The sequence below is a fragment of the Rhipicephalus sanguineus genome, chromosome 1 (genome assembly GCF_013339695.2).
Source record: "Rhipicephalus sanguineus isolate Rsan-2018 chromosome 1, BIME_Rsan_1.4, whole genome shotgun sequence".
NCBI lineage: Eukaryota > Metazoa > Arthropoda > Arachnida > Ixodida > Ixodidae > Rhipicephalus > Rhipicephalus sanguineus.
The window spans coordinates 284,895,202-284,907,428 of record NC_051176.1 but is presented as its reverse complement, the minus strand read 5'-3'; the positions used below and the strand labels follow the sequence as shown (position 1 = coordinate 284,907,428).

The following is a 12,227-nucleotide window of genomic DNA, read 5'->3' as shown; positions in this document are numbered from 1 at the left end:
TCATGATTTCGACGCAAGCAGTCAAAAAAAGGAAACATAACCATCGAAATCTGTCTTTATTGATAAGTCAACCATTGCATGGACAAACATTTGTACAAAATTTTGCTTTAATAAAATGGTTTTACCTCAGTAAACGACGAGTACGCTTGTAATCCTTCGTTCTTGCTTTACGTCATATAACGCGTCATGATTGCGCACATCCGTCTTTAAAAACGAAGCCGGAAGTTGAATGTTAGGCACGTAGCGCATGCGTCGTTTTCTTCGCGCATTTCGCGTCCCGTTCTCGCCGTTCTGTACGTCCCGTTCCGCGAGTGAGCCAGCGTAGATGCAGTAGATGTGCTCTCGGCGAGCTGCGTGAACTGTTGGGTCTTCGGTCGAGTGCGGGCGTGACTGAAAAGTCGCGACGGTTTCGAGCGAGCCGGTTTCTGTTGCTGTTGGCTGGGCTAATAGCTATTATGACTTGCGGAACGCTGGAGGATTGAGTAAAAGCAGATCAGCAAGACTCACCGAGCTGCACGATGAACTCCCTGCGAAAATGGTTCTACAGACCGAAGGTGAGCTGTTTAGGCTTAAGGCTTGATGGACTTTATCGTCTGCAGCGGTTGCGTTCCATCCGCGCCCGTCTCCGATGGCCTTTCAATACGTGGTGCGCCGCCGTTCTTCAGAATGTTCGATTCCCGAACTTTATTCCATAGTACGTCGCGTCGCAAGTGTAATTAACTTGGCGTCCTGTTCAATTTGAGGAACTTTCAGTGGAGTCCTAAACTGCAGTCAAACGCATCTACCGAAGCGCGCGGTTTCAGCCCCAGGACTGGTATGTCCCGATCGTTAGTATGCTGTGTGTGATTAATTTGTCCATCCATAAGCTCATTACACATTCGGTGCAATTAGAGCGAGTATTGTCTGTCGGCTGTGCCAAATGCGTCACCAGAGACTCGCTTTCGCAATCTCTTTAACGGGGATCTATTCAAATTGCTGAGCCGTGATATCCGGAAAATGAGCCACTTCGCGTCGGCCTACGTGAGGTGCTAATGCAGTGTGTGTTGTGCCCTTATTTTTGTACCGCTTGTGGTTCCCACGAGCGGTATCATAGATGATGCAGCTAACGTTTTGTGCGGGAATCTGAGCACGGAGTGTCAATTTGCTTTTGCCATCAACTGACTTTACAGAAACTTGACACTTAGTTCGTAACGTTTAGCAAAGATGTTCACTGGTTTAGCTACTTAGTCGTAATAACTTTCGACTAGAAATATTTTAGTGGCCTTTAAAAATGTCCCCGCTATGTGAATTGTTTGTTGGTTCCTCACAATTTATTTTTGGTGTTTTTATTTCTAAGAATTATCTAATTAGGTAAGTTATTTACGAAATTAAGTTTCGCGTAGCGCTAGCGATACCGTGTTTTTTAAACCATTGATGAATTTGCTAGCTTTTGTTGAATACCGTATTTTTTTAGAACTGTGTTAGACACCGAGGAATATATTCGAGTGCTGTTTACTTGAAGGGTGTTAAATATGGACTACATGTTAATAGCATTCGTGTGGTGTGTCGCCAGTCGGACATGTGGTTAGGCCGCGACGAAGCTAGCCGGGTCGTTCATTGCCTTCCGTGTTTTCGAGGAAGTGGTCGCGAGGAAACTTTGGGGGTCGATGATTGCGCCCTGTCCCCTTTCTCAGAAAGGCGCAAGCGTGTCGCGCACGGGGGTGTTATTTCGCGGTCGATTGTAATTCAAGCGTATTTCATTGATCGCAATTTTTGTTGGTTGATTGCACTGTACTCATCCTGTGCAGTCCTCGCATTTCGTTCCGAATGTACGCGCCCCGCAAACTCACCGGCCATTATGTGTAAATAAGTAATACAGTTAAAAAAAAAACAACCTTAATTTGCGGAGATGTGTTCTTCAGATAATTGTACGTTTTGACCTGCGCCACGCAGAGAACACGACAGTGCTTGTATGTGTCGGGCTCACTGTGTGGCGAAATTAAATATGCCCTTGAATAAAATGGCAGATCGTCACTATCCCATTTCACGCGTGAGATTCCTGGTAGCACTGAACGTAACGAAACTACCTTGAACAAAGAAAGCCACACGAGACATCAGATGAACTCTGGGCCGCAAGCCCCGGCCGAATTGATCCGATTAACCCCAGCTAAGGTGTAGCATATATATATTATATATATATATATATATATATATTATATATATATATATATATATATATATATATATAGGTGGTGTGTGTGTGTGTGTGTGTGTGTGTGTGTGTTTTTCTGAATCTCAACAGTGCGACCGTTGCTATGATTACAACAGCTCGCTTGTGTCTTGTGGCCCATCTGGTGTCTTGCGTGGCTTTAAGGGTGGGTGGTTCCGTTACGTGAATGGCGCTGACAGGAAGGCTGTTACAACCACATCTCCCGTAATCCCAGCCAACACGTTAAATTGGGATAGTGACTATGTCTCATTCTTATTTTAACGGTGCGTTAAATCTTACGCCACACAGAGAACACCAAGCACACAGGTCAGCGTGGTCGCGCTCTGTGGGATGTCCGCTTTTCGCGCCGTTGAAAACAAATAGGTGTAGATAACCGCGCCAAACCTTCCCCGGCGACAAGTCCTTTCGTAAAACATGGCTCTCGGCATTATAGCCCGGATGACAGGCTACTACAAGCAAAGGTTTGTGTCTTGTGGCTCGACCATTGCGTCTTGTTTGCCTACCGCCGCCTAGCGCGTGGGGCCTCACACGCGACCTCGGTGAGCGGAAGCATTCAAAGACGCACTGCTCCAAAAGAGGTCGGAGCCAGACATTTGTCCAAGTATCCCTTCGTAGTGCACGCGCTCGTTCGCTGTGATGTAAGCCACCGTCCCCTCGAAGGATGATGGGAAATTTGCTGTCCGTATCTACATACTCAAGGCCATTGTTAGCAGCCAGTGCGAGGGCGTTTGCTGCTCATGACGCTGGCCACGTTGTTGCTTTTCTCGTTGCTTGGATTTCGGGATGCGTCGCGGCGTCCTCTGCCGGTGCTTTAAGATCCAGATTACGCTCGCAGATAGTTCCGGCGATACTGGAGAGCAGTCGACTTCCCTATCAGCCTCAGCGCAGACGATGTCTCGTGCATAGGAAGATGAAGCTGCTCTCCAAAGATAAACGGACAGACTGTGCTGCGAGCCTTCCGTGTGCGCCTCTTTTTCTCGCCTGTCCTAGCGCAGCGTCCGGTGACTCGGACGCCCGTTCTCCTGCCCCCCACCCCCTCACTGTTTTTTTTTCCCACTCATACCTTTCCTTTTCTTCTTTTACCATACTCTTTTCACTCTCACTGTCCCTTTAATCCCTAATCCCCCGTGAGTGTATCGGTTGAGGTGTCCTCACTTGAGAGACAGTTATCGTGCACTCCACACCCAATTTCCATTTTCATTTCCTTCTTCCTTTTAAGAATCACCTCCCCCCCCCCCCCCCCCCCGTTTACGGGACGCACGAGCTTTCCACTCGGAAAGCCGAGCGAATCGTATCTTGCAGGAAACATTGCTCCTTTACGATACCCTCTACCAGCAGACGTTGATACTGCAGAAAGCGTTTTCACGTTCTGCATATTTATATGCATGAATGTATATGTGTATATATACGGGACGTTTGCTTTATATATCGTTTTATTTTTTTTTTAATTGCATATGGTGCCATAATCGTAGACGTTGAGTTAGATTATTCCAAGGGGTGGATATCACTTGCAGAAAAAATCAAAATGAATGTATAATCGGCTTTATAAAAAAAGAACAGCTAACTTTTCATTAGTTACTTCGCGGTACATATTTGAAGTTTACGAATTGCAGCCCTTTCGTTCGTAAGGCGTGTCCACTTGGTAGGAATGTTCGAGATGACCCCAAATTTTGATATACTTGTTCACGAAGTGTGCGATGAAATACATTTGCGGAGTTCCGGTTACTTTTCGGATTCAGTGCACAGAAAACAAGTGTGTATTTTTGCCGCAAGTTTGATGGCGTATATCTCTTATAAGCCGTGCCATCGTTAGCATTTGCGAAAAGTGGATGACATTCGCGCCGGCTACAATTCGTAAGTTGCAGTATGTGCGGTGTAAAATGATTCATAAAAATACTGATTATTTTAATTAGCCAACCATGTTTCGATTCCTCGTGCATGTCCGCCGCTTCGAGTAATGGAGCTCAGGCATTATGTAATTGTGCTGTCACATGAGATTTAACACAAAACAAAAAGAAAAAAAAAACTTTCCATGTAGAACTGTACATTCAGCATTAGTATGAGCGTTTCCTTGATAAGCACTTTCGCTTATCAGCTTCTATAATGCCATTAAACAGGCCGCGCCTGTTGCTGTTGAGAATGGCGCCTCATTGACGTTGCCGGAACTTGTCGGAAGCCGAAACAGCCGCTTTCAGCGACTCTGACGTTCTGCTCCTGAATGCGAGCACGCGGGTTCGATTCGGGCCGCGGCGGCTCCATTAATGCGAATGGTCTGAAGACAAAAAAGAAAAAGAAAGGTTGTGTACCGTGCCTCGGATGCACTTCCATAAACCTCAGGTGGCGAAATTAATCGCAAGTTGTAATGGACTGCAGTTGCGGGACGTTAAAACCCGCAATATAGTTCAGCAGTGCGGCGGTTTGGGCACGTTGGTATTCCATCTTGAAAAAACTATGAGCGCACAGAAAACACGGACGACTAAAAGACACACATATGCACACACGTACGCGCTTACGTGTGTGCATATGTGTGTCTTTGTGTTTTCTGTGCGCTCATAGTTTTTTCAAAACCCGCAATATAATTTATTGTAATCTATACAGGTGCATCTTTTACAGCGCTTTGTTAATGACTAATAATAATAATGGGTGCTCGTAGCAACGCCGCCCTTTGTCGTCGCTCGTTGTTGCAACAGCAGAGCCATCAGATCGATATCTGCAGCCCTCTCCATAAGACGTGCTCTGTACAGATGTATTACTTGTTGTAGAATGTGAAAGGATAACGCCCGCACGAGCCAGACGTTCATTCTCATGCGCTGTGCACAGCGTATAGCGATTATTTTTCAAGCCACAGTCAAACACCTGTTACTATTGTCGCACTCTGTGCGTGTGCGCGCGTCATGGAACCGCGTATACGTCCGTACTTATTGCCGCGAGTGCGCATTTTACATAGATATCGGCCCCGAAACGGCTTTGGAATTTTTGAACGTCAAAAGTCGTTGTACCATGCGTCGTCGCCTGTGGGAGAGAGCACCCAAGGTCGGCAGCTGTTTTGCTCTCGTGTATTTTTGATCAGCGTGGCCGGCGTTCGTTTCTCCCGTTGTTATCTACCGTTCGTTTATACGATTTTGAAAGAAAAAAAAAAAAACATGGTGTTTGCAGTGGAACTGGCTGACTCCGCGTCGTGTCATTCACGGAAGTCGGCGCGATGGTGGTGTTGCTCAGTAGAGTGGAAAACAAGGGACGATACTGCCGACGCACTTTCTGCGTCGCTTCTGTTGACTGGCGGACTGGGTGGACGCTTGTTGGGGAAGTCCCCGCGCGATTACCGCGAAGGCGCGTCTCTGGCCAGCGTTCTGAGAACGTTCGCCGCCTTTTGCCCCGACGATGCGCCGGGCTCGTCTGGCTTCGCCGAGTGGCCGCCGCAGGCGATGTCTCACTCTCCTGGTCCTCCTGCAGTGCGCAGCCTTGGTGCACACAGGGAGGGGAGGGGGAGGGGGGGAAGCCGCCCTGATATTTGTTTTCCATGTGTACGTATATATAATATATACACTGCTTTTTTTTAAACGACAACACGAGACAGAAGACAGGGTCTTCTGTCCTGTGTTGTCGTTTAAAAAAAAGCACTATGGATTCACACAAACCAGCCCTCCAACGCATTGTGTTGAAGTATATATACATGCACACGTACACACACACACGCACGAACATAAAACATAAAGGCCAGGCATTTTGACATTTTAATGTTAGTAGATTGCACATTTTGTGTCCGATGCGATCAACCTGCAGAACTTGTGGGGGGAAAAACAACGATGTACAAGGCTAGTGTACAGTGAATTTGTCTCTGGGCTACAGCTAACAGGGGTAATTCGAGAGTGATCAGAGCGCAATCTCTGCGTATTTGTTTGCGTTTAGGAACATTCCATGTTGTGTCGTATACAAACCTGCGTTCTCGATCACATAAGTGATGAATAAAGTACGTAACGTTAGCGAGTATCGCCTAACAGGCGATACGTTTTAAGGATTCCAATGTGTGCATTGGAATCATTGGAACATGTGCATTGGAAAACGTATACATAATGATTTTTTTATGTATAATCCAAATCGTTAGGCAGTGGCGAGCACCTGTAGCATGGAGTGGTAAAGCATAAGCGCTCGATTATTTGATTCATGTGTACCGAAGATTTTTCTGGCGTGCCAGAAAATTTTTTGATGTCAGACGCTTTACCGAAGATTCTTCGGTGTGCCAGTCCCTGGCGCGGCTGTCCAGCTCACGCACCGACGCCAAGGCACAGCGCGAGCGACGTTTGGTTGACGACGAAATGCCGCGGTTACGCCAAGGTTCAAGGTGCTCAATGTGTATGACAGGCGGCAGCGAAACTTTATCATAGTCCTCTACACGTCATGTTGTGGCCGCGTATCCCGCGCGGGGCCAACTGTTTAACGGAATTTCCGGAAAAGTGTTTTTTTTTTCTTTTTGCTTGCATTTCTGACGAGGACGTTCAAATTATCGCTTTTTCCGTGCGATGCTCATTACGTCAGGTCGCCCCCCTGTTGCACCTAACGCCGTGATCCATTGAAAACAGCAGTGTGTCAAAATCACGCCTCAGGCTGGAAAAAAAAAAAAAAGTACGGCGTGCATTTGACGGATAGTCAAAACGCATGCGAACGAGACGTAAATCCATCATGATCCAAACAACTTTGTATCGCATTAGAAACGGCGCTATGAATTGGAGGCACTACATAAAGAGAGCCATTGAATGAGAAAATAACTATTCGTACAGTTGTTGCGAGCACTGCAAAAAAATAAAAATAATAATAATAAATCCGAATATTCGCCACATCACGTCGGGACTAGTCAAGTGTAATACAATACCAACGCACGTCGTTTAATTCTATGCGATGGAAAGAAAAAAAAAAACACACTATACAAAAATAATCCATAAAAGCAGCGCACCTACATTGACTATAGCATAGCACGCACCCAATATTGTTCGTGAGCTTGAAGAACTGCTTATTGTAATGACAGTGTCTGTACACATTTACAAATATTTCCGTGAGCGGCACAGACGGATCTATAATTCCTACAAACTGCATAGTGTTTTGCACCGCGAGATGTGCTCGCGCCAGCGCACTTATGAAGTGGATGTCGCTCGCAATTATGGCTCCAGACCATTTTTCTGTCTGGCCTTCGCGACCAATGTGAAAGGATGCTAGTTAGAACACAGCCTTTCGGTGGACTCTGGTTACGCCATGCCTCAGCCAAGTGCGACCGTGCAGTACATTCGAAGCTCGGCCGGCGCCTTTCGTATGCACGGCTTTCGTATGCATGAGACGGGTCCACGGTGCTAGCGCCTTGCGATCCGCGTCTCGTCTGTTTCCTGCGCGTGCCATTTTCGTCGGCAGTCATGCGGTCCGCGTCATTATTCCCAGGCGCTCGTCTGCCGCATTTCTGTAGCAGCTGCCCTGCCAAGCAGCAACATCGCACGTTCCATTGTCGTTCCTCGTTATCTCATGATGGTTTGCCTTGTGAATGAAACCGAAAGCCTAGCCTCGCTCGGTCACATGTGTTTACCCGCCTGCTCATCGTCTCGACGAGTCAAGTTCGCAGTGCGAGGTGTACACGACGAATTATATAGTGTATATCATAGTTGCTCTAGGACGTAACAAACGCGGTCAATCACTCGCTCGTTACTTTTTTAAGCTTTCCTACGCGTCAAATACTACAATTGTACGATTAGATTAATTACTGCAGCATTACCGATGCGCATATGTCGTCATTGAGTCTATGACGCGTCGGTCATTGTGTATGCTACAAGCGCTTCAGTGACTTACAAGAAGGCTTTTTATTTTGCAGCACGTTATTCATGGCAGAAGGTTCGGTAGTCACGCCCCTTAATTAACGCTCTCTGATAAGATTTTAATATGTGACTTGTCTGCACGTGTGTAATCGTAGAAGTAATAATAATAATAATTGCTGGGGTTTAAAGGAGTACTGACACGAATTTTAAATATTTTCGGATTGTTGCGCTAAATAAAAACACTGGTGTGGAAAATCATAAAAAGAGTATTGTGGTGCCTGGGAATGCATCGAATATATTTTTAATACCGCTATCTTAAAAAAAAAAAAAACTTTCGGTATCGATATCGAGGGGGCGGCTTCTCAGTGACGCCACGTAGAGACAGCAACTCGCGACGTACTAGCGGCAGATCTGTCATCTGCTCGTGGTGCACGTGAACAACGATTTGTGAATTGTCGTCCAGCGACCCCGACAGTGATTTCTGCGATTTAGGCTGCATGCAGGACGCCGAATTCGCAAACTCAGTGAAACTGTGTTGACTCGTCGGGATAATGTCCATTGCGGTGGGGATGGCTTGCAGATGCTAAGCGACGAAAACTTTAAAAATCAAAATAAAATACTTTATACGTGTTGTCTGACTCCGGCGTGTGGAGAGCGTTAACACTGCATACCAAGGAAACGTAAAATGTCCCTTTTGCGATGTTTCAAAATGGTGTCATTACTGTCCCAAAACCACGATATATGAGGGAAGCCGTAGTGGAGGGCTCTGGAAATTTCGACTACCTGGGGTTCTTTAACGTGCACCTAAATCTATAAGTACACGGGCCTCAAGCAGTTTCGCCTCCACCGAAAATGCGGCCGCCGCGGCCGGGATTCGATCCCGCGACCTTCGGGTCAGCAGCAGGGCTTAAAGTCAGGGGGGGGGGGGGGGGGGCTCGCGGGGGCCTGCCCCCCCCCCCTTCCATTTCTAGGGAGGGGCTGTACGTATGTGTGTATGTATGTATATAGGTCGTCGCCCTCTGAGGTTCCCCCCTCCAACGAAGGGAGACTTTAATAATAATAATATCTGGGGTTTAACGTCCCAAAACCACGATATGATTATGAGAGACGCCGTAGTGGAGGGCTCCGGAAATTTCGACCACCTGGGGTTCTTTAACGTGCACCTAAAGCTAAGTACACGGGCCTCAAACATTTTCGCCTCCATCGAAAATGCAGCCGCCGCGGCCGGGATTTGATCCCGCGACCTTCGGGTCAGCAGTCGAGCGCCATAACCACTAGACCACCGTGGCGGGGCGAAGGGAGACTTTAAGCCCTGGTCAGCAGTCGAGCACCATAACCACTAGACCACCGTGGCGGGTAATCGTAGAAATGGGTGCTCAAGGAGTGTTCATGGCACAATTGCTGAGGCATGTATTTTTTAGAGTTGTTTGTCGCAAAATCATCTCTCGCGCGTAAGGCAGGCTTTGTGTGAATATATGTCAACGCTGGTACATTCGCGGTATATTTTGGGGGCTTATAATACTGTAGTCAACTCGCCTTGTTGGCGAATATGTGTTGCTAAAAATTTCTTTAAGGAAATACCATGCATATATTTTGGCAGACCTTACTGGACTAGTTGGCTCACGTGCAGAGAAGACAGCGAAAAGTATGACGATTGTAATAGAAAAATAGAGGACCCTGCGTTAATCTACGTACGCGTGTAATAGTGTAGTTCGCGTTATATACATAGGCGTGCGCACGGGGGGGGGGGGGGGGGCAATCACCTAAGAGGGGGCGCAAAATCTGCCCCATACATTGATTTAGTAGGGTGGGGGGCGCTGCGAAGAACCTTTGCCCCCCCCCCCTAATGGGGAACCCTGCGAACGCCTATGGTTATGCATTTCAACCATGCCGTCGAAATTGTAAAAGTACAGGGCTTGGCAAAACACGGCGCGTACAAACACGCCCCGCGTCTTTTCAAAAATCAAATAAAAGTGTCGGGGACAGAAGACGTCCGAAGCGCAGTGTAGCGTTTTGTACGCCAGGCCTTATCAAACGACAAAGTTTTACAGAAGGTCAGTGGCCCTTCTCATCCTGCAAAGGACGGTACCTAAGAAAGATTTACATGGTCATTTTTGATGAAAAGCATTGCAAAGTAGTTCATGCGCTGCCATTTAGTGTCTCTCTCTCTGCGCGTTTAAGACAGGCCCGAAGGAACATGTTCGCATGAGAATTGCCCAAATACTCCCGAATGCCCACATTTTGACTTCAGTGCATGTTTGAGTTGCTTTGACGGCGTGAACACGCTGACGAAAAATTGTTCGAGCAGGCTCGACCATTTTGTCAGTAGCAAACGATTGCGTTTTTCTCAATACTAAAGTGAAACCTCAAGAAAGAGAAAGAAAAAAAAAAAGACTCGTATATATAGTTAATTGTGACTGTATTTACGCCCATGACACTAAAGTTGCATATTAGCAGTCGCGTGTTCAAGACGGTGTCCTCGAACACATGTGCACAAGTGCCAAAAGCCGCCGATATGCTACCTATTTTGTCCGTATATCTCACTTGTTCTCAAGGACGCGCGCGTATACAGGAAAAGCCAAGAAATCGGAAAACAAAAAAAGAAGCCCTCTTATCGAATGCTGTTGCAATTATGTCGTATCGCGCAGCAGCAACTTCGCCATCAAGATCCGATATTCTCGCTCATAAATATTGCAATGAGGTTACATATGTGGTACGCCTTTATTGCTCAAAGAAAGCCCTCACGCGGTTGCCATCCGCGGTTGAGTCGATGGCGCGTGTGGACCGCCCTCCTCGCGAGCGCGGTTTGACTGCTGCGGCGCCGGTGTATTTCCACTGGCACCTACTGCCCTCAACCAGGAGGTGTTGTCTGAACGCGAAGCGCGGCAGCGGCACTCACGCGTCGTGCAGTTTGAGTGCTTAACCGCTTGCTCGCGCAACACCGTGTTTGCCGCGAACGAAAGTGAGAGATATATCTAAACGAAAGAGCTGCTCTTAACATGAGGAAATGCGCAAGCTGCGTCTGGCTTAGTTTGCTATCGACCCGAATGTCCGAAAGTTCGGCACTCAATCTCGCTGGTCGTGTGGCCCGTACACGCGGGAGGCTCCATTTGCTTAGGCATTCAAGCTCCGAATTTTCGTCTATGAGGCGCATCAGCCTGCATGTTTTTCGTTCCTGGGGTCCTTGTCAAAACTTGGCGGTGCGTTATAAGATTGTCATACCAACTGGCCCCCTAGCAGCCTTATTGGCGCGTATGAGGCGCCTAATGACGTCAGCGTGTCGTCATGAATTTCAGTTAACATATTGAGATATGCGTTACTGCTTATCATTCGAGTGCTAATTTGATAAGCACTCATGGAACATTCGGATAAGTGCTCAGTATTCGGGATAAGCATTTGGTGGACAACTATTCGGTTCGAGCGCCGATTTAATATCAATATACATGTATTCGAATTGTTATACATTTGCGGACACTCGACACACCCTTATAATCCGTAATGAAGGGGAAGGAAACGCTCACAGTTTTGTGTCACTGGGCTGTTGCTGTGATAGAAATCGACTGCATGCCTGGGCCAGTATTAAATGCGAAGCATTTCTTAGCGAACCTTTGGCACTTTGAGCGCTTCTATCTATAGCTATCTATCTGTCTAGCCGCCTACGTCTGGGTGCTCTCATGACCGCCTCCTTAACTTGGTGTAAACCAAAATTGGCATGGGAAAGTAAGAGGATTTGACGAATATGACTGTTGGGTCATGACATAAATAACGTGAAAATCCTGTCGCGTACGTCGTGAAACCCTTTCCTCCAGACACGTGTGGCACATACCCGTTTACCGCGGGCCGTGGTGTACGGGTATGCGCCACAGGTGATTGACAGTTTATATCTACCCAGGAACGGCGGGAACAGACATTGGTAACTTAAATGCGAGAACGTTAGGAAAAACCGACATCGGCAGCGTTGAACCGACGAATGCAAAGAATCAAAATTAGGATGCCAGCAGGAATCGAACCCAAGCATTCTGCGTGGCAATCAGGTATTCTACCACAGAGCCACGCCAGGTCTATAAACTGGTTTGAAAAAACAGCCTACGCAGGCGTAATGTCGGTGCAGCGTCAACTGTGGTTGTGGTGCTGGCTATCTAATTTTACAAGAAAGCAATAAACACTACATATGTACTCCTACGATGCAGCCGTCAAATCAGATTAACGTCTGTGGTTCCAAT

General features: G+C 47.1%; 1 protein-coding gene across 2 annotated transcripts in view; it reads left to right on the top strand.

The window, feature by feature from the left end:
* Nucleotides 1-269: 269 nt before the first annotated feature.
* LOC119379168 (lateral signaling target protein 2 homolog) overlaps nucleotides 270-12,227 on the top strand; it is a 52,637-nt gene continuing 40,679 nt past the window's right edge. For both annotated transcript variants that reach the window (XM_037648369.2, XM_049411895.1), the window contains exon 1: nucleotides 270-554. In XM_037648369.2, coding sequence (XP_037504297.1) covers nucleotides 519-554 — 36 coding nt within the window. In that variant the 5' untranslated portion in view covers nucleotides 270-518. The remainder of the gene's footprint in view (nucleotides 555-12,227) is intronic.